Source organism: Bos taurus, chromosome 18, assembly GCF_002263795.3.
Source record: "Bos taurus isolate L1 Dominette 01449 registration number 42190680 breed Hereford chromosome 18, ARS-UCD2.0, whole genome shotgun sequence".
Classification (NCBI taxonomy): domain Eukaryota; kingdom Metazoa; phylum Chordata; class Mammalia; order Artiodactyla; family Bovidae; genus Bos; species Bos taurus.
This window is the reverse complement of record NC_037345.1, coordinates 25,700,693-25,724,442: the sequence shown is the minus strand read 5'-3', so window position 1 is coordinate 25,724,442 and position 23,750 is coordinate 25,700,693. Positions and strand designations below refer to the sequence as shown.

Below are 23,750 nucleotides of genomic sequence, written 5' to 3'. Positions count from 1 at the left end.
ACCTGGCCACAGTCACTCTTTGCTTGCAGCTTCCTCCACTTCAGCCACCTTGGTGAAGTTGCCCCCCCACCCCACCCCAGCTCCCCTCCTTCTCGTCTTCTCCAGGGAGCCTTCTAGAATCCCCTGGTTGTGAGCTCCCTCTGATGCCCCTTCCAGTTCCGTGAGGACAGCTGGCCAGCCAGGTGGAGAGTGAGCTCTCGTGTGTCCCCTAGGTGTCCCCTGTGGAGAAGAACACCAGTGAGACGCTCTACTCCCTCAAGTTTGCTGAGAGGGTGCGCTCTGTGGAGCTGGGCCCTGGGTCCCGCAGGACAGAGCTCGGGTCATGGTCCAGCCAGGAGCACCTAGAGGTACAGGGACCCCCGCCGGCGCTGGGTCAAAGACTTCCGGTCATGGGCAGGAGGGAGGGTGTGGCGGGGAGGACAGCCTGGAGTGGGGAAGAGGGGAACATACCAGAGCGGGTGGAGCCAGAACTTGAACCCAAACCCAGTAGTCTCTTCAGTCCAGGCGTTTTTGTTGACCTCAGAGGTACCTAGGGGTCATCAGCTGGTTGGACGTGGGGCAGGGAGGTGCAGGCTGGCACACAGATGCTCAGTAGTGTTTACTTCTTTATTAATTCCGTCTTCCCATAGTTATTGTATCATTGTCATGTCCATTTTGCAGATGAGAAAACAGTTTGGGGTGGCTGGGGAGGGGAAACACATGGGTGGCAGGGGACCCACCCACCTGCCCTTCTCTGCCCACAGTGGGAGTCAGCTTGCCAGACGCCACAGCCCTCAGCGCGAGCCCATTCGGCCCCCGGCTCTGGGACCACTAGCCGCCCAGGCTCCATCAGAAGGAAGCTGCAGCCCTCAGGTGAGTCTTCAGGGAGTGAGCCAGGGTGGGGAGCCTCCCCCATAGGCTGATCACAGCCACTGGGCTGCCCTTATTGGAGTGGGCTTTAAATTTATAAAACTTTTGCAGACCACTTTCACAACCTTCCTTGGCCCTGGGAAGTAGTCAGGGCAGACAGTGCTGGGTCCATTTTATTGATGGGAAACTGAAGGCCCCTTGGAGATGGAGTGTCAGGAGGGGAGGCCAGCCCTCTGGACTCCTAGCTAGGCCGCTGATGTGAGGCCCAGGACGCAATTCTCTGAGGCTGGGTTCATGAAAGACATGGCCTCCCAACTAGGCCGTGGATGGGTGATTAGAATCCGGGGCTCCAGTCCCCAGCTTGACCCACTCACAGAAGGGCCTGGCAAATGTTTTGAGTCTAAAGGGGGTATGGGCAGCAGGGTCCTGGGGAGTGGGTCCCAGCCCAAGGGAAGCCTACCAGTGAGACACCTGTTGCTTTGATTTCAGCCTGACGGCTGGGGCTGCAGAGTCTCCAGGTGAGTGTGGGGGCCAGCAGCCCAGGGCTGCCTGCCCACCCGCCTGCCTGGCCGCCTCGGGTTGCAGGGCTGTGCCGGGAAGCTGGCTGGGTCTGGGGCTCGCTGCCTGCTGTCTGTGTGCTTCTGCGCGGCTGCCTCCTGCTCTAGGACAGAGGCTGACAGTCCCGGTGCTGACAAAACCTATCCCCTCCCATAGGGAAGTCCAGGCCATTGCCTGTGTGATGGACATGCCCACCCTGCCGGACCAGGGACCAGCGACTGGGTCTCCATGCGTGGCTGGCCCACCCCTGCTGCAGCGTCTGGAGCCTGTGAAGCAGAGGCCAGAGTGGAGGCGCCTCTTTGACCCCATCTCCCCTTAGAGATGAGAAACATGTTCAGAAGGAAACCATGTCTCTTGGCTGTGGCTCTGGGTGCAGGTGGCACGGGCTGGAAGGGCAGGCCCAGGCCATCAGTGTGGGCCCTTGCGGGGAGGGCAAGTGTGTCGTGTGGGAGGGTGGGCCCTCGCCTGGGCTGGCCCAACCTTCCCCAGCCCGCAGGGCCTCTCCAGAAGGCACAGGAACTGTGGGAGCTGGGCGGTTGGTGGGCAGCCCTGTCCTGCTCTTCTCCGGGAGTAGAGCATCTCGCCAGGCGTGTATACAGTGTTCCTAGATGTACACAGGAGGCCCGCTCCCGCGGCGGGTCGGGCTTTATTTATGGCTGGCAGGAGGTCAGTGGGTGGGGATCTTGCTGCTCCCCTCTTCTGCCTGGCACCAGGCTGTCTCTCTGCTCACTAGCCTCTTGACATTTTCCTCCCTCTGAAATCCTATTTAAGAACTTTTGGAAGCTTAGCCATTTTTACTTATTAAATAACCTTTTTACACAAGCACTGTCTGGAAGAGTTGGTCTTGTGAGCCCCTGATCAGATGCAGGGAGCAGGGTGTTGGCATGTTGTGGGTGGTTCCCCAGTGCTGGCTTGTCACCCACTAAGTCAGGATCAAGTGTCCTCCCCCCATCCTTATCATGATTGACCCATACAAGTACTGGCACCTTCACCTAATAAACGGGAAACTCAAGCTCTCCAAAGGCTTGCCAAAAACCTAGCACAGTGGTCCCTACTCCACTGCCTGCCGTCTGCCCTGGCCTTGCCCCCTTAGGTGAATGGCCATAGGTCAGTGCTACCCACCTCCTCCCTCTGCCTACAGCACCCCAACCATGGGTGCCATGCCCACCAGGCTCCCCACCATGGAAGTGGTGCTGGTCTGCACCTGGTCCCAGCCTTGGGGAAACATGTGCAGGGCTCTGTGGGGTCCTTGCACCAAATGAGCTGAAGTGGCCTCAGGAGGAGAAGCAGGGTGACCTCTGGGTCAGGGGAGCTGTTCTGGCCAGCCAGCACTGGGGGCCCTGCAGGGAGGGGCAGCTGTTCAGAGCATGGGGTAGTGGCCTTTCTGGTCCCATCCCTGGAGGCCTCCGGGGGTGGAGGGAGGGCGGTGAGCTCTGGATCAGCCACCACAGTAAGTGGCCCCACTGCAAGGCTGGAGTCCCAGCCCCCTGCAGGGTACAGCTGCCGACTGGCCTCAGAGGCATCCACTGGACAGGTGGGAGTGGCTGAGACAGAGGGGCTGGGCTGGAGAGCCTGAGCCCACCCCTCACCTGTTTCTTCTAGCCATGAAACAGGGAGTTGCTGTGCCCACCTTCCCCCAGATTAGTCTGAACTGACCCCTTCCCACCGGCCTATCACTCTGCTGCCCCCTGCTGGCCACCCAGCGTGGCGCACCACCTCTGGGTCTTGGGAGAAGGAGCGGTCTGCTCTCTGAAGAAGCCATCAGGGGCCCAGGAGAGCCTTGTGGCTGCCCGAGGATGCACCTCCCAGCAAGGAAAGCGGGGAATAGTTACAAATTTAATAAAATTCACCTTATAAATTACAGCAGCAGCCCCTTACAGCAGCAGCCCCAGGGCTCAGTTCACTGCCCCAGGAAGCAGGAGTTGGACAAAGCTGGGCAACTGTTGCTGCAGAGAAGTTGTCAGAGTTCAGGGCTGAGGAGTAGCCAGTGGGCCAGCGCTGCTGCCTCCAGGATGGCCACAGGGCAGCAGTGGGGGCCGGGCAGAGGCTCTATGGGCTGGTGGGCGCACAGGGAACAGGAGTGGGGGCCAAGGCCAGGCCTGAGGGTGCCCCCACTCTCTGGGCCCCTCAGTCCAAGCTGGCCATGAGCAGGTGCAGCTCGCGAAAGGCACTGCCGTGGCGGCCGCTCAAACCCGACTTGCTCTTGACGAGGTTGCTGATGCTCTTGAGCTGCTTGTAGCAGAGCCGGCACTTGTGCAGCCTGTGGGCATAGGGTCAGCACTGGAGGTGGCCAGCCGGCACAGTCCCATGACCCCCGCCCAACCCCAGGGCCTTTCCTGTACTAACCACACCAACCCTCCTCCCAGGGGAAGGCTGAGACCCAAAGAGCAGGGCCCAGGCCAGACCAGGCCATGGAGGAGCCCAGGCTCTGGTAACCCCACCGCGTGCCCTGAGCGACTGTCCCAGGCACAGTGATTGCCTCTGTTGGCTGTTTCACCAGGGCCATCAACAAGCAGGCCTGTGTGCTCTTGCCTGACGTGGCGTGCACACACAGACACAGACAGACATGCCACACACCCCTCCCCACTGCCCGGGTTCCTCACCTCTCCTCCCGGCTGATGTCCACACCCACAGAGGGCGGGGCCGCCAGGATGTCTGTGATGAGGGGCAGAAACCGCTGCAGGATCAGCTTCAGGGAGGTGCAGCCCGTCTGGACGTAGCTGCAAGGGCAGAGGGATGGATAGAATCAAACACACAGAGCGCATGGCTCACGGAGACAAAGCAGGGCAGAGCCGGGGCCAGAGGCAGCATGGACTTGTGGTCACTGGCCTTCCAACTTCGGAGGGGACAGCAGCGTGGTGCAGCCCCCCACACGTGCCCCAGCCCTGGGGGTCTTTCCTGTGGTCCACCTCCACCCCGCCCCGCTGTGAGGCAGGTGTGGCTTCCCCACGCATACCTCTCATACTTGCTCTGCAGAAGTTTCTCGATCTGCGGCAGAACCGTGGTGCACAGATCCAGTTTCCACAGGGAGCTGGGGAGAGGGCCAGGGACACGTGCTCTCAGCACCTGGCCCTGCCCACGCCCCCCACCTCCCATCCCCCGTCATGGCCACTCACGCCTTCTGGTTGACAATGTTAAGGAGGTCTACGACCACAGACAGGTCATTGATGGCCACGGCTGAGTCCACCGATGTCTGTGCAAACAGAGCGCCTGTTAGTGGGGACCAGGGACACAGTGGCCCTGCCTGGGTGTGATGTGATCATGGGCTTTATTGGGGTGTGTACATAAAACTGCAAGGTGTGGTGACCGGAGCCGCCTGCCACCCCTCCAACCCCACTCCAGGAAGCTCTATTCTCAGCTCAGCTCCAAGCCCAGGCAGAGGTGGCACTTGCCTTGATATCGCCTGTGGTCCACACACCCCGCACAGTGTCCAGGTTCTTGTGGCGGCTGGTGAGCACGACGCACATGGTGTCATGGCCTTTGCGGATCTGGGACATGGCATCCTCGTCGACCAGCTCTGCCTGCTGGGGGATCTTCACGGCCTGTGTGGGACGGGTGCCCGGATGGTGGCAACCAAGTTCTGCCCTTGCCCCATGGGCCTCCACCCACTCTCAGCCTGGGCCCCCCACTCACAGGCAGGAAGTCGGAGGCCTTCAGTCCGATGGGCTCATTGCGGGTGGCAGGAAAGATGGCAGGCTCGGCCTTGGGTGCAGGGGTGGAAGTGACAACTGGGGGCCGGGATAGGACCTCAAGCTGGAAGGGTCTGGAGTTAGCAGGCAGCCAGCCAGCCCAAGGCCTCCCCCTCTGCCCCTCTCTCCAGCAAGGGTCACCCCAGCCCTGATTCAGGACACCAGGCCCTCTGAGCCTCATACCGTGCCCGCTCCGCCTGGACATATGTTTGGCACTGGGAACTGTGCGTCTGTGGCTGGGCTGGGCTTTGCTGCCTCCTTGGCTGTGGCCATGTCTGGAGATAGAAGGGAAAGATCACTGGGTCAGGTCAGGTCGGGAGAAGGGACAGGCGGGAAGGCAGGGCTTGGGCTGGGACTCTGGGTGGCGCCTCGCCTCTAACAGGGGAGGTTTGGCGGAGGGGGTGGGCCTGGCCCCTCCCTCTCCACCTACTCAACCACAGGTCTGGCAGAAAGCAGGAACCAAGCACCACATGTGGATGGGACCCAGGGAGTGGTGGCCCTGACACCTCACTAGGAATGGAGTGTGTTTTGCAGGGGGGGTTGGTGCTGAGTGGATGGTGAATAGGAGTGTGGGAGAGAGAGGTGCTTCAGGATCCCAGCTTTAGGGGCTCGGGAAGATGGCCCCTTGAGGAGAAAGCTGATGGCGGGGGAGGGGTGAGGCTGGGCTGGAAGATGAGGGTGCCCCGTCCCACCTTCTCCAATAATAAAGCAGATCAGGTTTTTCCCCCCTCTTAAATCCTCCAGCAGCGAAACCCAACTCCCAGGGCCTGGGGACCTGGCCCCCCAAACCCCCGCCCTCCTCTTAGCTCCCTCCCACCTGAGGCTGTTCCCTCCCATCTCCTCACCTGGTCCCCAGCCCTGCCTGATGCACCGCCTCTGCAGAGCTTCACAGTTCCCCATCTACACGGGCCCTAGTGCCTCTCACCACGCCTGGCTCCTCCTCCCACACGGCTGTCTACCACCTGCCTTCCTCACTGGGTGTGAGCACCTGCCTACTTTTTCACGCTGTTACCAGGGTCTAGCGCAGCACCTGGCACACACTAGGTGCTTTTTGGGTGAATGGAGGGAAAAGACCCAAGGGGAGAGAGAGGCTTGGAACTGTCCTGTGGGAGGGGCAGCCTGGAAGAGGAAGACTGGGGAGCCCGGGAGGCCAGGCTCTGCCCCGACTCACCATCTTCTGGGGGTGCAGGGAAGGGCTCACTTCTTCGGGGTGGCGTCCGACCTGCAGAGGTGAAGGGGGCTGGGGACTCACATGGGCCAGCCCAGGGCTGCTGTCTGAGCCCTCAGGGCCCAGTCAGCGGGGACCCCAGGGCCCCATAGGATGCAGGAGATGGGCAAGTGGTTCCAGGGTACACATACAGCTGTAGACCGTGATCTGTTCCTAGGGTTTGAACCCTCAGGCTTGCCCCTCCTCATGCCCTGGCCCCTGGCAAGCTGAGCACCGAGGGGCTGCTGGGCTTCTGCTGGGGCCTAGAGGACCTGGGGACAGAGCCAGGCCCAGATGTGGGTGAGAAATTAGGCTAAGGGGGGCGCAGCAACGTGGACACCATCCTGGAAAGGACCATCTGCCTCTGCGTCCCAGAGGGGAATGGTGGGGCTAGGCGGGGATGGGAAGGGAGGGGAGAGCCTCACTGATGCTGTTCTTGGGCTGGAAGATCTCATTGTAGTCCTCTGCGTTCTGGATCTCCGCCCGAGACTCCCGCTCGTCCCGGTCGTCCTCGCTGCTGGGGCTGCGGCGCTCACTCTCCGAGTTCTGTTTCACCCTGGGGGGCCGGCCGAGCAAAGGGAGGCGGGGAGGGGGGGGGCGGTGAGGCTGGGGGGCTCACCTCTTGCACCCCCCAGTGTCCTCCAAGGCCCCGAGCACCCCACCTCTGAGGCTTGCTGCAGGCGGTGCTGGGCCGCTCGTAGATGCGGCGAAGCGGGGCACTGGGGTGGGGCGGCTGCTGCGTCGGAGGCCGGCTGTCTTGCACGGGGTCCCGGGCCACCGTGCCTGTCCTAGTGACCCGCGTCAGGTCCACGACGTAAGAGGAGACGTTGCTCTGGGAGAAGGCCACGCCTATCTGCAGGAAATGGAAGAGCTGGGGCGGGACCCTTCATGGGGCTCTGAGGGTAGGGTCCCCACAGGGCCAGAAGGGAGTTGGGGACCTGAGCGGGAGGAGGCCGGCGGCCCGGCAGAAAGATGCAAGGTGGGCGGTGGCTCTCTCACCAGCTGGTTGTTGCAGATGGCCAGGTCGGCCACCTTGCCCCAATGGACGAGGACCACATCAAAGCAGCGCTCGGGCTCCCAGCCATAGACGCGCAGCGAGTCCTGGCAGCCACTGTACAGGCAGCAGCCATCGGGGTTGAAGAGGATGCTCCTGGGCCAGGCAAGAGGGGCCCGTGGGTCAGAAGCCTCTGGAGAGGCTCCGGGGAACCCAGGACCAGAGCGGAAGTGGAGAAAGGAAAGGGCCACCGCAGCCATGCCCCACGGCCAGGAGGAGGCCCCGCCCACCGCCCGCCTACCTGACAGGCCCGGGCTCCCCTTCGATACAGCTCACCACCTGGAATTTCTCCAGGTCCCAGAAACGGATGGTTCTGCAGAGAAAGCCAGGCCCCATGCTGGTTTATCCGCAGGCCGGTGGCTGGGAAAACCCGCTTTTCTGCAGACACTTGCCCACCCACCCCCAGGTCAGGGCCACTCTTAAGCATGTGGGAGGTGGACATCTGCCTTAGATCCAGACACCCCAGCAAGGCCCAGGACATTGGGGCCAGGGAACTGGAGTCAGGAGAGAGATGTGACTGGGTCCCAGGCTGGCTTGGTTGGCAGTCAGTTCAGTCCAGGTAGGATGTGACACCCAGGACCCAAAGACAGACTGGGACAGAAACACACCCAAAGAACAGAGGTGTGGCAGTCACAGGCCACAGGCCTTGTTCCTCCTCCTCACCTGTCAGAGCTGCCAGAAGCCAGGAGGTACTCGTTGGGGTGGAACTCCACCACGTTGACAGGCCCCGTGTGGCCAGGGAACTCGGACATCATCTTGCCAGCAGTCAGATCCCAGAGCTGGGGCAGGGTGGGCTGGAGGTCAGGACCAGCCTGGTCCTCAGCCTCCGGATCACCCTCTCATCCAGCCCGTGCTCTTTATCCACGAACCACCTCCCACTCTGGACAGTCTTGGGGCGGGCGAGCCCGATGGGGAGGGAGGTGAAGACCCAACCTGGGTGTGATCAGCAGACCCCAGTCCCCAGCCCTGGGCCCACGTCTGGCTGGGAGCTACCTTCACCGTGTGGTCATCTGCGGCTGATGCCAACCACTTCCCGTCGGGGCTGAACCGGAGACACCGCACAGCCTGGCTGTGCCCCTGAGGACAGGACACAGCATGAGCGCTGGAGGGGCTGGGCCCTGTGGGCTTCCCTCCCCACCCCCTACTCCTCCCTGCCCTCCACAAGCAAGTGCTTCCCGGGAGCAGGCAGAGAGGTGACAGATGGCCACCTGCGGGAGGTGCCACAGAGAAACGCCTTTCCACAGGTGGTCACGGACCCCCAGTCCTACAGGACACTCCAGGAGATCAAGACCTCATGGTCTTACAGGTTGAGGAGCAATGTGTCCTGTGCCTCTTTTTGGAGAGTTAAATGCCTCCTCTTATGTCAAAGGGTCTAACAACTTCGAAAAATAATTATTAAACTCAGTGCTTTGAAACTCATATGAACAGGAACCCACTTCACTTAATAACACCTATTACCAGCCTACAAACTGTGGAGCACAGTTCGGTGAACACGGTTCTGTGGGGAGGCATGGAAAGCTGGGTGTCCAGGTGGGCCACCCAGCGCACCCCTGCTCTGCTCCAGATGCACGTTTCTCATCTGGACTTCTTGTTTCTCACGTTCTCACCCAGGCTGGATGAGCAGCTCCTCCAGCCCCTTCCAGGGTCTGGGCACTGCCCCAGGCTCCATGCCCTCAGGGTGCTTGTGGAATGATGGACAGAGGGGCCTCACTTACCCTGTATCGGAAGACACAGCCTTTCCTCCTGATGTCCCAGAGCTGTGAAGTGGGGAGTAGAAAGGGGCCGGGGTCAGGACAGATCACAACAAAGTTGGGCTGCGCTGGGGAGGCCTAGCCAAGCTCAGTCCTGGAGCTTGGGTCAGAGGGCAGTAGACGGCCATGAGCAGAGACGGGCTCTGAGCACCTCCAGGTCACTACACCCCAAAATGACAGGGGTCTGGAAACTGCTCAGTAAAGCTGGGCATTCCGAGTACAAATGTCTGGCCAGTGCTCCTACATCTCCCTGCCTGGGTGGGGCTGGGGGGACATGGATGCTGCAGCACAAGTGGGAGGTGCCCCCGCAGAGCCGAAGCCCACCCCCTTGGGTGGGACTCAACAGCCTGGTTCCACTGGCGGCCCAGTCCTGGGAGAGCCAGGGTGCTGAGTGGTGTCTCACCTTGATGTTTGTGTCCTGGGAACCCGAGGCTACAAACTCGCCATATGGGTGGAAATCCAGGCTGCAGATGTTGGCTTTGTGTCCCATAAGTGTACGAAGGACTAACAAGGGAGAGAGCAGACAGTGGTGTGAGAGGCGAACAGGACGGCGAGCAGAGAAAGAGCTTCAGTGTTCGTTTCTGTGTGTGCTTTCATACTGACAGCACAGAAAAACACAACAGTTACACCGACTTTCAAGATGGGGAGGAAGCTCAACTAGAGTCCTACCACCCTAACAACTAACTTTTCTTATTTTCCTCCCGAGAGATGCCAGCCATTTCTGCCATTACATGAGCCCCCAGAAAACTCCCTGCAAGCGCCATGTGGCTTGTGCCACTGGGCTTGTGCCAACGTGTTCTCACAAGAGTGAAGCCCCAGAGTCAGCAGAGTCGAGCAGCTGCTGCACTCGGTTTAGGCCCTGTGGACACGGAGCTTATGACCTGCCAGGCATCCCATCATACCCGAGACAGCGCGAGGAGAGGGATGCAGGAGCGGTCCAAGGCGGGGGAGAAGCTGCTAGGTTGAAAACAGAAATCCAGGGGGACTTTTTGGAGGAGGTGGTATCTGAGCAGGATGTCAGTAGGTGGTGGATGAGGGAGGCTTGCGTTTCTGTATCAGAGCTTTCTCTGGTACCACTCAAATTTGCCTCTTCTCTCTGGCCTCATATGCCTTGCTTTTTAGAAGATCTGCTGTTTGAATGAAACTGATCTTGCCAGGGGTGCTGGCGCAAAGAAGTGTGGCAGTCCAGTGATCCTCAGGTTTGAGCCAAGGTGAAACAGGCTGCCTTGTGAGGTAGTGAGCACTCTGTTGGAGCAGGTGTTCAAGCAGACTCCAGACATAATGCTTTAAGGACAAAATTCGAAGACCCTAAAATCTGAGCAGCTGCCCTCCCCACACTGTAGTTGTCACATGCCACCGGGGGCTCAGCACTGCCTTTTTGGCCAAGGGGTCTTCGGGCACATGCAGCCCAGTCCAGGCCCTGGAGGGTGCACACTCCTCTCGCACATGCTCCAGTCCACGCCGCCCCTGCCAGCCCACCTGCTTTGCATCCCAGAGCCAGGCTTCTAAAATCCTGCCCCACCCCAGAGGATGCGGCAGGTCCCACCCCTGCGTAGGCCGGCTTCATGAAGCCCAGACCGCCTTCCTGTGGGATCCTGGGCTGACCCGCCCTCGCCCTCTGGCTCTCCATGGAAAGCAGGCAGGACCACATTCTTCTGATGTGATTTCTGCCCTCGCTCTTCGGTCCTGGGAGGACTCTTGGAGCCTCCTGATGCCCCACTTGGTCACGGGATCCAGGAGCTGCAGAGAGGAGGGGCCTCCAGGGCCTGTCTACCCCACATGGGAACTTCCAAACCCTCCAGCTGAGCAGCTGGACCCTACAGTGATGGGCAACTGAAGCCACAGCCAGGCAACCCTTTACCAACCCCTTTCTACGCGTGAGGTGCCAGTTTGCCTCTGTATCATTCCCACCCACACTGTGATGGGTGGGGGTGGAGGTGGGCCCAAGGTCCTCTTCCTGCCGAGAATGCTGAGGGCAAGTTTCTCTTCTGTCACTGAAACCCACCCACCCCTGCCAAATGGCAGGGCAGACAGCACTGGGATGGGAGTCCTGACACCAGGATTCGAGGTCAGACACCCCAGCCGTGGAGTCTTTACCAAGCTCAGGGCCCTCCTTGGGCCTGTCTACCCATCTGTCAAAAAAGGAGACAGTGTCAACCTGGTTTTGCATCAGAACCAGCTAGAAGCTTATGAAAGCCAGATCCTGGGCCCATCCCTCTCCTGAGTCAGTCTCTCTGCGAGTGAGGTCTGGGATGTGTCACAGGTTGCTTGTAGAACAGCCAGCCCTGGGAGCCCAGGGCTCAGGAATTCCAGACGTCTTTAGTCTCCATTCTTTGCCTACCTCAAGAAATTCCTCACGCTCCCTTGTGCGTGAGAGTCACGGCTGTGAAATCACAGCTCTTGCCTTCTCTTTATGTCTTGCTCCTCTGTGAATGGCAAATGGCTGGCACCCTCCACTGGGATCTGGGTGCAGGCAGAGGCTTCCTAGAGGTGAACCACCTGCTGCCTGAGCCTTTCTGCTTTCTTGGCTGGAGCCCAGCCTCCCTCGCCCCTTGTCCAGCGATGCCCCCACCTTGTGGGTCCTATGTGTGGCCAGGCAGTGGGACTGCATGCTGAGATGCTAAGCTCGCAGCCCGTTTATTATCTAAGAGGTCCTGGGGCTCTGTCTTTCTGAAACAGTCTGCCACTGGGTGGGCAAGTACCACCCAAGAGGCTCAAGTGAGGTCCTAACTTGAGGAACACCTATACGAGAGCAGAATGGACCTGGCCACTGGGCATGTGTGGCCACTGGGCATATGTGGCCACTGGCCACCACCCTGCAGCAGAGCATCCTGCAGGCACCAGAGGAGAGGCCAGAATGACCTTTAAGTCTCAGCCAAGCAAAGAGGGCATTGTTTCTGGGAGAGGCAGACTCGGCAAAAAACCACGCAACTCCTTCCTCTCCCATCCTTCAGGGAGCAGATGGCCTCCCACCTGGCATGCTGCGAGGTCCAGACTAGAGGCTGGCAAAAGCAGTGAGCAAACAGGTTTTACTTGGACCTCTGAGTGTCAGCCTGCACAGTGTTCTGAAAAGTATGTTGAGTTAGCTGTCAACCTTTAGAAATGGGTGGATTCCACATAAACGCCCAGATTCCCAGCTTCTCTTAAAAAATCTGTAGAGTCTGGCAACACTGCGCCCACATTCCCGTGTGGCAACAGCCAGTGAGGCTGAGAGGCAGCTCCCATTCTAGGGAAAGTGGGACTCCCTATTTGGCCCAGAACTGAGGGCATGAGTCTACAGACCAAGACCCCAGTGAGGACCCAGTACAGGGACGAGAACATGCCCACCAAAGCCCTTCACTGTGAAACCTGAGGACACTGGGAGGAAAATCCTACAAGCCTACAGAGAGAGAGGCAGGGGAGGAGAGAAGAAGGTCCCGCGTGAGGGATCTAGGATGACCTCCCAAAGCAGCCCTGGAACCTAAAACACACCATCTGGTCACTGAACCAGGAGAGAAGCACCCAACCTAGTCAGCACAGGCCTCCTGGAGAAAGTGGCTGGACGGGAAAGCTGGGGACAAGCACAACCGCAGGCATGCGTGGGGGGAGGCAGGCGTGGACACCTACTTTTGGCAGCTTCCAGGTCCCAGACACGGATGGAGCCCGACTGGGAGCCGGCCACAATGAGCTCCTCGGGGGTGTTGAGGCGGACGCTCTCCACGGGGGACGTGTGACCCGTCAGGCTCTGAGGAGAGAAGGTAGCAGCTTTGGTGCGCTGTGTCAACAGACCCTCAGCTGCTGCCCCCAATCCTGGATCCCCGGGAAGCTCATCAAGCAGGGATCCTATGGCCCCCCCAGGCCTCTCGGCTCCCAGGGCTGAAAGTGGGCCAGACCCCAGCCATGCTCCACCATTGCCCGCTGTGCTCCCGACAGGAACGTCACCTGCAGGAGTGGCCCTGCGGGGGGGTAGCTGACCCTTCAGTCCCAAGTCCAAAGCACTGTCCTCCTGGACTGTGCTCCCATCTCTACTCTGCCTGGCCCAGCCCTCCAGAGGCAGAACTGCTCTCATCTCTACTCTGCCTGGCCCAGCCCTCACGGCAGAACTGAGGTCTGACCCGTCAGCGGCCTCTGGAGCCCCCAGGTCCCCAGGGGCTGACCCCCACCAGAGGACCCAGCCACGCTCTCAGGCAGGGGCTCTGGAAACCAGAGGACCCGGGAGTGATTCTGCTGGAAACACGGACACTCTTCACAATTCAGACCAGCCTCTGTTGAGTCTTTTTCAATTAGGGTGTGTTACTCTGGACTTTCAGGGAGAGGCAAACACATGTGAACCCCCCAAAACAATTTCAATTCTCTTCTTAACCCGATCTCAGTTCTGACCTTAACCCTGGCCGCGGTTTGGGTCAGATCTCAGCTGTCTGCTGGATCTCATAAGAACACTGAGTTGATTATGTTTCTACTAATAAACCTCACCTCCTTTTTATCTTTACTCGGTCAAGAGTCAAAAGAATACCGCCCTGTGCGGCAAGATTGTAGGGGGAGAGGGCAAGCTTCAGTGCCATCAATGAGAATGTAAATTGACTTCTGGAGGGCAGTTTGGCAATATGTTTTGAAAGCTTTATAAGCAGTACACACCCACAGATTCAATCTTATGATTGCAGATCTGTTTGAAGATTTAGGGAGACGAGGATGTGCCCCACTGTGGCTGGGCTGAGCCAAAAACCTGGCGGTGACTTCCACGCTGGGAGCCAGGCTCAACCCTACAATGGGATACCACAAAGCTATTAAAAATCGTGTTGTAAAAGGGTATTTGCTGACACAGGAAAACACTCGCACTGTTGCTATATTAAAAAAAAAACAGGCTACAGAAGAGTAAGACAGTGTACTGGAAACATGTTGTTATATATTTGTGTGCACGTGGGCATGTTTGCCCGTGTACACATAGGCACAAGTCTGCACACACGTGCACGCACCTGTGTCTGTATCAGGCCCTAGCAGCACACAGACCGAAGTACCAGGTGTAATGGTCCTTGGATAATCAAACTGCATATAACTCATTTCTGTATTTGTTTCCCTTCTGTGTGATTTCCTGTTTTGGAAAACGGTTTTTGGCATTGAATATAGTTGTGTAACCAGGGGGACAGTGCTAATGAAATGGGAGCAGAACCCTACAGGGCCTTCCTAGGACAGACGCCACCCACCTCCATGTCCTTTGCCTGCCTTTTGTCTGGAGAAAAACTTTTGTCAGAGAACAAATTTAATCAGAGAAATAAGGAAAATGCAGAAGAAGCAAAGGAAAGCAGTCAAATAGGACCAAATAATAAGAGCTTAGTCATTAAACAAAGTTGAGGAACTTTGGTTCCTTCTCAAGGACTGTGGATACTGATCTGAACCCTATCTTGTGAGCTGTCTTGTAGATATCGAAACTCCCACCAGATGGAAGAAGCTGACTACATGACGACCAGACTGTCACCACAGCCTAAGATGCCACAGTTCTGAGAACTGGCCTCAAAGAAACGGGAACAAACAGACCGTGGGGCTGAAGGTGCTGCTGGGTGGACCACCGCACAACCGACTTCAAGATGACGCCAGACCTGGTTGTGCTGCTCTGCACGTAGCTCCCTTGCATCAACTACACACCTCTGAAACTCCCCTGTAAAAGTTCTTGCCCTCTGATCAATAGCAGGGAACTGGCTATTGGACACAAGACCGCCTCCCCACCAGCTGCCAGCCTCCTGAATAAAGCAACCTTTCCTTTCAACCAACACTTGCCTCTCATGTATTGGCTCCCAAGCCAAGCGAAGTTCAGTTCATTAACACTATTAAAGAACCAGTCCTCTAACCAGCTCCAACCAGGGGCATTCAAATCCCTTTTGTGGAATGAGGTGGGTAATGAATCAAAATAACCCTGCATGTAACTGACAGGCGAGCCGACAGGTCAATGGGCAGGGGAGGCTCAGATTCGGGCCTGTAGGCTTATTTTAGCCTTTTCATACAGGCTCCCCAGAGTTCCTTCCCACAACCAGATGACCGCCCCCGCTCCCCATTCCTGAGGACTGGCCACTGTCCCAGCCATCTGGGTTGTCCTGGACTTCCCTGAGTAGACAAGTGTGGGGGGAGCACTGATGTGCTGGGTTTCTGCAGAGCTGCCCACTCCCAGCGCCCATCCCTGGTCTGCCCATCTGCCCCACCCCGCCCACCGACCGAACCTCACCATGATGCAGTTGGGCTTGTTGATGGACCACAGGTTGACGCGGCAGTCATCCCCGCCCGTGGCCAGCAGCCGGCCCGAGGCTTTGCCCAGCACCAGCGAGGACACATTGCTGGCGTGGGCCACGATCTCCTCTATACAGGGAAGAGCAGAGGGAGAAGACAGTCGGGGGCCTGACAGGCCACGTGGAGGCAGGCTGGGCCTTATCCTGCTCGGCCCCCATCCCTGGCACTGGAAGCCCAGAAGAAGGGCCCTGCTCCCTGCGGTTCCCTTTGGTGCCTAGACACACCCCATGAGCGGTGAGACAGTGCAGGGCTTGGGCCTGAGACAGAAATAATTTCTCAACTTCAGTCACTCCCATCCTACCCTTAAGCCTCATGAATTTTTTCCTTTTTCTGTATATGAATGGGTACTATCATTAAGTTACTATGATCAGTTTTAAAAACTGACTTGCTACTTTTATTTAGCTCTATCGTTTAAGCAATAACATGCATGAAAATTACAAGCTTGATATGTTCACTACATTTTTTCTATGATAGAAAAAGAAAAATAAAAACAACAATTGAAATAAGAAATATTGACCCACGTACCACCTAAGAACCTCTCAACTGCCGCTTGGTGTTCCTGCTTGGGGAAACCCATTTTCAGAACCGTATAGGTCGAAGGCAAACAAGCTGTCCCCAGGTGAGCTCAGCCAGGGCTTCAGCCCACAGCGTCACAATCCTGGCCTGGGCTCTGGTCTGCGCTCTGCTATTGCAGGCTGTGTGGCCTTCGACAAGTTGCTCACCCTCTCTGAGTGCTGCACTCGTCCTTGGGTAAATGGGGATAATAATGGTACGTGGCTCACTGGACTGCTGAAGATTCACTAAGGACAATCCTGTGAGCTTCTCTGAGGGGCTGAATACTCATGGCTGCTAGGCAGGCTACAGATTAGACATCATGGAGAGTGGGCACTGCGGCCCAGGAGAAATCCAGGAGGTGGGCTGTGTGAGGAGGGAGCAGGAGGCAGTCGAACTGAGGGGTCAGGTGTGAGGGCCAAATGGACAGAGAAGGAGGTAAGGTCACTGTGGGTGGCCCCGAGGGCCCATGGCTTGGGCATGGGGGGGGTGAGGGTGCAGCAGATGTAAGTCTCAGAGGGCATCGCCAGGGAAGGAACAGGCAAGGAACCAAGAGGCTGCTTGGGACTCCGAGCCAGGGCCTGAGTAGTTTCTGCTAAGAAGAGGGAGAAAAGAAACAGTGTCCCCACACAGACGAGGGAAACATGCTGACGCGCTGAGGCAGCTGGGAGGCCAGCCTGGGCGATGCTGAGGGGGAGGGCGGTGCAGCTGCTCTGCAGAGGCCCGTCTACGGTGCCTGCTCCAGCCTCTGCCCTGCCTGGGGGTCTCCGCGGTGCCAGCCTCAGACCGCAGGGAGGCTGGGAAGCTGGGCTGGGGAAGGATGCTGGCCACGCGGCATGCCTCACAGGGGATGTCAGAACTGCCTGGGGGACTAGGTCCCAGACTCAACCTCACAGATGACATCCCACCTCAAGGGGTGGCGGGGCCAGCCCCAGCCAGGTGAGAGCTCCTGGCAGGCCCAAATGTGAGCCAGGGCCTAGGGGACCCTGCCCCTGGAGTCGAGGAAGCTGGGCGTCTCTCTGGTCCACACCTCGGCAAGGAGCCTTCTGTCCCCTGGACACTGTAGCACAGATGTATGGGTGCCCTGGGGCTCTGGTCACAGAGTTATCTGTTCATGAGCCTCTGTTGGGCCAGACTGACTGCCCAACCCAGCTAGAGGCCAAACTGCCTGAGCACTGTGACCCCCCAGCCCACGGCCCCTCCCCTTCTCTGAAGACACTCCCTACATGTGACGCCCTCCACACGTGACCCACCAGGAGGCCTAGCTGCGCACCCTGCCTCTCAGCCTTCCCAGGGGAAGTTCGGGCTGGGTCCCACCACACTGGGTCTCCTGGGCCCACTGTCACCCCTCTCTGCATCTCCGGACCGCTGCCTGCAGAGACAGCCATCAATACATAGCATGAATGTTTCCTGGGTGTCCGCTAGAGGCCCTGCGCTGAGAGATGGTGGGGAGTGACAGTGATGAGGTCCTCGTCTCCATGCTCCAGCCTGGGCAGGTGGCTCCAGGGACAGGGCATCCAGCCCAAGGAACCACAGATTTTAGGGCAAGTGGAATTTGAAGACTGGGCCCCTCTAGAAGGGCTCAGACTACTCCCCTGCAAGCAGCCTGACCAGGGGATTGGCTGGAACCCCTGGAGGGACCAGTGGGTGGGGTGGGGAGAGGGGGCACTCCTTAGGCATCAGGCAGAGAAGGCTTCGGCACAGGGCACTGGCCCAAGAGCTCCCAGTCTGGCCTGAAGGATGGTATCCTGCAGTGGCCCGGGCCTGGGTACCGAATTTAAATGCAAACAAATAGAAGTCCTCACGGCAGGCCAGGCCGATGGCTGCTGCTCTACCATGGGGCCCCAGGCTCACGCTGGTTTCCCAAGCTCAGGGGCACACTCTGGACCCCACATCCCAGCCAGAGCTAGGGGGACACTGTGTTCTGGTCAGAAGTGCTAAGCACCTGCATGCCAACAGAAGGTGCAAAGAACTAGGCTTCAACAAGCACTTTCTGATCCTCCTCAGACTCTAGAGCCACAAGGAGCCAGAGGTCATTTGGCCTTTGAGCTCTTTAGACAATTTATACCCACGGAAACTGCTGTGCACATGTCAGCAGATGCCCAAATGCCTGATCATGTCGCCTCCCACCTGAATGCTCCGATGGCTTGGCTTCACCTTTCAGATAAAGGCAAAGCCTCAGAAGGGCTGGGTAAGGTCCCAGAAGACCTTACCAGCCTATGCGACACCACATTCTTCCCCCAAAGTGCTGCAGCCCATGGCCTCCTCCAAGACCTTGAAACCCACCAAGCTTCCTGCCACATGCTGTTTAGGTAGCCCACCCCACTCCTCTACTCCCACCCCTCTATCATGTAGTGAACTGATTTAAAGCACAAGTTCCAGCTTGAAATCAGAGAAGGAGAGTCAGGTGAGTGTGATTACCTGATTCCCATGTGCTGTGCTCCCCAGACTCTAAGCCCCACTGTACCGGGACCTTGCCTATTTTGCCCTCCACTGGCTCCCCAGTGCCTGGTTCTTTCCTGGTTTCTCAGGAAAAACCAGCTGTTAAAGGTATATATATACATAACCCCAATAAATACAGAGCCATTCTGTCCAAAGTGCACCTCCTTGGGAGCCCATAACATGATCCTCCCTAAACCCTGGGACTGAGGAGCAATTTGAACATGGCCCAATCTTCTCATTTACAAATGAGGACACTGAGACGCAGCAGAGAGTTTTGCTCAGGTTCTCACAGTTAAAAAGTGGAGGAGCCCGGCCCTGCTTCTGAAAACAGCCCAGGGACAGCTCATAGCAAAGGATGACCAGTTTGGACACACCAGATCTATGCCAACCAGTTATTACTAGAGGAACATGGCCCACAGAGGCACCAGGTGCAAAGCAACAGGTCTCAAAAGATGATCCAGGGAACCGTGGGACCCTCAAGATCCTTTCAGGGGATCCAGGAGAACAAAACTACTTTTATCATAATACTAAGATGGAGTTTGACTTTTATACTCTCATCTGCTCACAAGAATATGGTGGAGTTTTCCAGAAGATACATGACATGTGATGACATCATCACTAACAGTGTGTTTGTGCATTATGTTTTCAAATGTCTCAATATTCACTTCTGAAGTGGTAAATGTGGGTAGATATGAGTCCCATAAACAAAAACTCTTTGGGATTCTCAATAAGTTTTAAGAATATAAAAGCGTCCTAAGATCAAAGAGTTTAGAGTTGTCAGTTTACAGTAATGGTGGGGTGGGTGGTACCTGGATTCAGATACATTGCAGAGGTTATTAGCAGCCCTCTGCCTACCCTCTCACCTCCGCCCCAGTCCCAAGATGTTCTCATCTGATGGGGGAGCTTGACTGGAGAGACGTCTGAAAACACCAAGGACATCTTTGAGAGGCACCACCCCATCTGCCGGCCTAACTGGAAATCCTGTTAAGTGCTTCATTATGTTCATTTTCTCACTTGAATCTCACAGCAGTTCTAGCATGGAAGCGTGATGATCTCATCGTACAGACAGGAAACTAAACCTCTGAGAGGTTAAGTCACTGAGCCAATGTCACTCAGTGCCAAAGTCATGATTTGCATGTTGGTCTTTTTTATGCCAAAGCCTGGGAGTCTCCCCTTGTGCTAAGAATGGGAGACAAGGTTGAGGGTCCAGGCCACCCACCAACAAACAGCTACCGGGATAAAGGGGGTAAGAAAGCAAGCCACTCACGCAACTTCCAGGCTGTCTTGGTGACCACAGGGGTGGCCATCCTTCAGCTGGCTGGCACCTGAAGCTCCACCCACAATAGACTGTGCTTTCCTTGTGGGGTGGGGGTGGATCCCCCCCAGATCCACCAATCAAGTTGGCAGGGAGTTTCCACACATGCAGGCAGAGGGAATGCCTCGTCTCCAGACCACCTCGTGGTTTTAAATCATCCACAGCAGCACCCTGTGCATGCCTTTTGGGATCCTGGGTCATGGAATGTCAGGCTTGAGCCATCTCAGCTCAACACTGGGCTGGAATACAAACAGAGGTGATGGCTTGTTAGTAAACACTCGGGGGAAGCTCAGGAGGTCGCTGGGTTTACAGAACTGCAGCTGCAGCTCCCTGGATGACCAAGGCCACTTGATAAAAACAGACACCCACCAAAGACACCAGAAACAAGAGGTCCACTGCAAGCTGGGTTTGAGAATCTGGAGAGGGGCTATCTCAGGCAGGGTGACTGAAGCACAGAGAAAAAGAAGGTTCTCTCAGAGGCCAGGATGACGGGAGGAGGTTCTGTTCCAGGAGGCTGGCTGCCTGAAATGCAGCTGAAATGCTGCAGTGGGGCGGGGAAGAAAGACCACATGTCTGCAGTTCTGATAGATCTCAGAGAGTCAGTTTTGTCTGACGTATGGGAAGGGGGCGGAGTCAGAGACTAAGTTTAGGGGGCCACGAGAGGCACCCGAGAGACAGAGAGAGAGAGAGAGAGAGACAGAGACAGAGAGAGACAGAGAGAGAGACAGAGAGAGAGAGAGAGAGAGACTTAAGTTTTCTCTAGGGAGAGTCTTGAAGAGGACCCTGGGAGTCCAGTATGTATCAAGGGAACTACTCCAGGTCCCTGCCATTCCCAAGGACAGCGCTGGGAACTAGGCCTCCGGACTGGACATGAGTCGGTATGACTCTTCAGCATTAAAAGGCGACCTCATGGAGTCTCCTATCCGCTCCCCCAAGCCTTTCTCCTGCATTCCCCAGGTCTGCCTCTCTAGTTCTCCATTCTCTCCTTCTCCCTGCCGCCTATGTGTGCACATCCGGTCTCCAGGGCTCCCTAACTTGGCCCCTGCCTCGCCAGACCCTCTTAAGTCCCCCCCTTTCTCTCTGCTATCAGTATCCCCATTCATTCACTCTCCTGCTTCAAGAGTCCCCATTCATCCCCCCTCCTCCTGCAGACCCCCCGCTCTCCTTCCGGCCTCTCAGGATTTTCCCCTTGGGCCTCCACACCGGTCCCGCCCCTCCCGAAGCTGGAAATGGTCCCTCGGCCTTGCCTAACCCTCCCACTCCTCTCAGTACTGGCTCCGGCCCCCCTCTGCCCAGGGCCTTCTCCGTCGCATCCCGGCGTGGCCCCGCCTGGCTCGGCCCAGCCCAGGGCTCAACCTCCCCTCGCCGCCTCGCCCCTTCGCCCCCTCGCCCACTCCACCTGCAGCTGCGGTTCGGCAGGCCGAGGCTCCGCTCCAGGCGCGACCCCCACTTGCCTCCATCCCCTGGCCTGATTGGCCGCTGCTTGACAACCGACCCTCACAACAAAACCTCCGGCTCAGAGCCCCTCCTTCCTCACCCCCAGCACCAATCAGCCGCCGCGAGCACTCCACCGCCCTTCGGGTATGACCAATAGAAGCAGGCGCTTCTGCCGCCTCTCCTAAGTCCCCGCCCTCTTTTCCTGAATTGGACTAATCACGAGGAAGGAGAGTTCAAGAGCCGCCCCTAGGCCTCTAGTGAACCAATGCGAGCTGCCGTTTTCTTGGTTCCGCCTCCGCCTCAAGCTTTCCCTTTCCTCCCCTTTCCGTCTCTCACGAAAACTAGTTTGCACTTAATTTTTTTTCGAAACGCCCTCCAAGGGCGGTTGCACCAATCGCTTTAGCAACCGTCCAAAATCGACCAATCAGCAACCGTATTATTGGAAAACCAATTTCAGGATAGCCAACAGGAAGGGGACATCAAGAGCAGCGTGAAGCCGCGGACCTTCCATCTTGGATTGGGGTAAAACGGCGATCTAGGTTTTAGAAAAGGCAGAGGAACCAGAGATCGAATTGCCAACATCCCCTGGATCATCGAAAAAGCAAGAGAGTTCCAGACAAACATCTATTTCTGCTTTATCGACTATGCCAAAGCCTTTGACTGTGTGGATCACAATCAGATCAGATCAGTCGCTCAGTCGTGTCCGACTCTTGGCGACCCCATGAATCGCAGCACGCCAAGCCTCCCTGTCCATTACCAGCTCCCGGAGTTCACTCAGACTCATGTCCATCGAGTCAGTGATGCCATCCAGCCATCTCATCCTCTGTCGTCCCCTTCTCCTCCTGCCCCCAATCCCTCCCAGCATCAGAGTCTTTTCCAAAGAGTCAACTCTTCGCATGAGGTGGCCAAAGTACTGGAGTTTCAGCTTTAGCATCATTCCTTCCAAAGAAATCCCAGGGCTGATCTCCTTCAGAATGGACTGGTTGGATCTCCTTGCAGTCCAAGGGACTCTCAAGAGTCTTCTCCAACATCATAGTTCAAAAGCATCAATTCTTTGGTGCTCAGCCTTCTTCACAGTCCAACTCTCACATCCATACATGACCACAGGAAAAACCATAGCCTTGACTAGACGAACCTTTGCTGGCAAAGTAATGTCTCTGCTTTTGAACATGCTATCTAGGTTGGTCATAACTTTCCTTCCAAGGAGTAAGCGTCTTTTAATTTCATGGCTGCAGTCACCATCTGCAGTGATTTTGGATCACAATAAACTGTGGAAAATTCTGAAAGAGAGGGGAATACCAGACCGCCTGTCCTGTCTCTTGAGAAACCTATATGCAGGTGAGGAAGCAACAGTTAGAACTGGACATGGAACAACAGCCTGGTTCCAAATAGGAAAAGGAGTACGTCAAGGCTGTATATTGTCACCATGCTTATTTAACTTCTGTGCAGAGTACATCATGAGAAACGCTGGACTGGAAGAATCAGATTGCCAGGAGAAATATCAATAACCTCAGATATGCAGATGACACCACCCTTATGGCAGAAAGTGAAGAGGAACCAAAAAGCCTCTTGATGACCGTGAAAGAGGAGAGTGACAAAGTTGGCTTAAAGCTCAACATTCAGAAAACGAAGATCATGGCATCTGGTCCCATCACATCATGGGAAATAGATGGGGAAACAGTGGAAACAGTGTCAGACTTTATTTTTTGGGGCTCCAAAATCACTGCAGGTGGTGATTGCAGCCATGAAATTAAAAGACGCTTACTCCTTGGAAGGAAAGTTATGACCAACCTAGATGGCATATTCAAAAGCAGAGACATTACTTTGCCAACAAAGGTCCATCTAGTCAAGGCTATGGTTTTTCCAGTAGTCATGTATGGATGTGAGAGTTGGACTGTGAAGAAAGCTGGGCACCAAGAATTGATGCTTTTGAACTGTGGTGTTGGAGAAGACTCTTGAGAGTCCCTTGGACTGCAAGGAGATCCAACCAGTCCATTCTAAAGGAGATCAGTCCTGGGTGTTCTTTGGAAGGACTGATGCTAAAGCTGAAACTCCGGTACTTTGGCTACCTCATGTGAAGAGTTGACTCATTGGAAAAGACTCTGATGCTGGGAGGGATTGGGGGCAGGAGGAGAAGGGGACGACAGAGGATGAGATAGATGGCTGGATGGCATCACTGACTGGATGGACGTGAGTTTGAGTGAATTCCAGGAGTTGGTGATGGACAAGGAGGCCTGGCGTGCTGCAATTCATGGGATTGCAAAGAGTTGTACACGACTGAGCAACTGAACTGAACTGAGGCATTGGTCAGCACTTTACCGAAACTGCTGTTTTTTTCTTTTTCCTCGGGTTCGGTGCTGGCGTGCTCTGAGAACTTTGTCCCTCTTCTCTGGCTTGGACCCCAGCTTGAATCCCACACAGGAGGCTTAGAGGGAAACGGAGTCTGATTCCGGGTCCAAGTCAGTCTTGGAGTCCGGGAGTGCTACCCCCACGGCCTCGATTAATGGATGAGTGCACTGCAGCTTGAGGGGGACCACCAATTTGGATTTGGAACCCGATAAAGGCCGACTTCATTTGGGACTCGGGTGGGGTGGGCTTTGGGAAGGGCCACTACCCACAGAAGTTGGAGGAGCAGAGGCAG

The 23,750-nt window shown here is 56.7% G+C and overlaps 2 protein-coding genes across 12 annotated transcripts in view; one reads left to right on the top strand and one right to left on the bottom strand.

The window, feature by feature from the left end:
* KIFC3 (kinesin family member C3) overlaps nt 1-2,229 on the top strand; it is a 34,546-nt gene extending 32,317 nt beyond the window's left edge. For 7 of the 8 annotated variants that reach the window (XM_059877439.1, XM_024978963.2, XM_024978958.2 and 4 more), the window contains 3 exons: nt 213-347; nt 744-852; nt 1,564-2,229. In XM_059877439.1, coding sequence (XP_059733422.1) covers nt 213-347; nt 744-852; nt 1,564-1,589 — 270 coding nt within the window. In that variant the 3' untranslated portion in view covers nt 1,590-2,229. Of the gene's footprint in view, nt 1-212; nt 348-743; nt 853-1,338; nt 1,368-1,563 lie in introns of all 8 variants that reach the window. The other variant, XM_059877436.1, reaches the window with a different exon arrangement.
* A 1,001-nt stretch (nt 2,230-3,230) lies between these two features.
* Nucleotides 3,231-21,198, bottom strand: KATNB1 (katanin regulatory subunit B1). 4 transcript variants are annotated; one of them, XM_005218502.5, is made up of 20 exons: nt 20,042-21,157; nt 19,625-19,911; nt 15,302-15,432; nt 12,715-12,832; nt 9,512-9,612; nt 9,073-9,114; nt 8,351-8,434; nt 8,021-8,136; nt 7,599-7,670; nt 7,303-7,453; nt 6,966-7,156; nt 6,729-6,859; nt 6,268-6,318; nt 5,280-5,371; nt 5,041-5,160; nt 4,800-4,949; nt 4,524-4,600; nt 4,364-4,438; nt 4,011-4,127; nt 3,231-3,667 (listed from the first exon to the last, which is right to left on the bottom strand). In XM_005218502.5, exons 2-20 carry the CDS (start codon nt 19,662-19,664, stop codon nt 3,535-3,537), a joined length of 1,992 nt encoding a protein of 663 aa, XP_005218559.1. In that variant the 5' UTR covers nt 19,665-19,911; nt 20,042-21,157; the 3' UTR covers nt 3,231-3,534. The 4 variants fall into 4 exon arrangements, with proteins under 4 accessions (XP_005218559.1, NP_001095379.1, XP_005218557.1 ...); NM_001101909.2 differs by having other exon boundaries at nt 21,072-21,113; XM_005218500.5 differs by lacking the exon at nt 15,302-15,432 and having other exon boundaries at nt 21,072-21,198.
* Nucleotides 21,199-23,750: the final 2,552 nt, after the last annotated feature.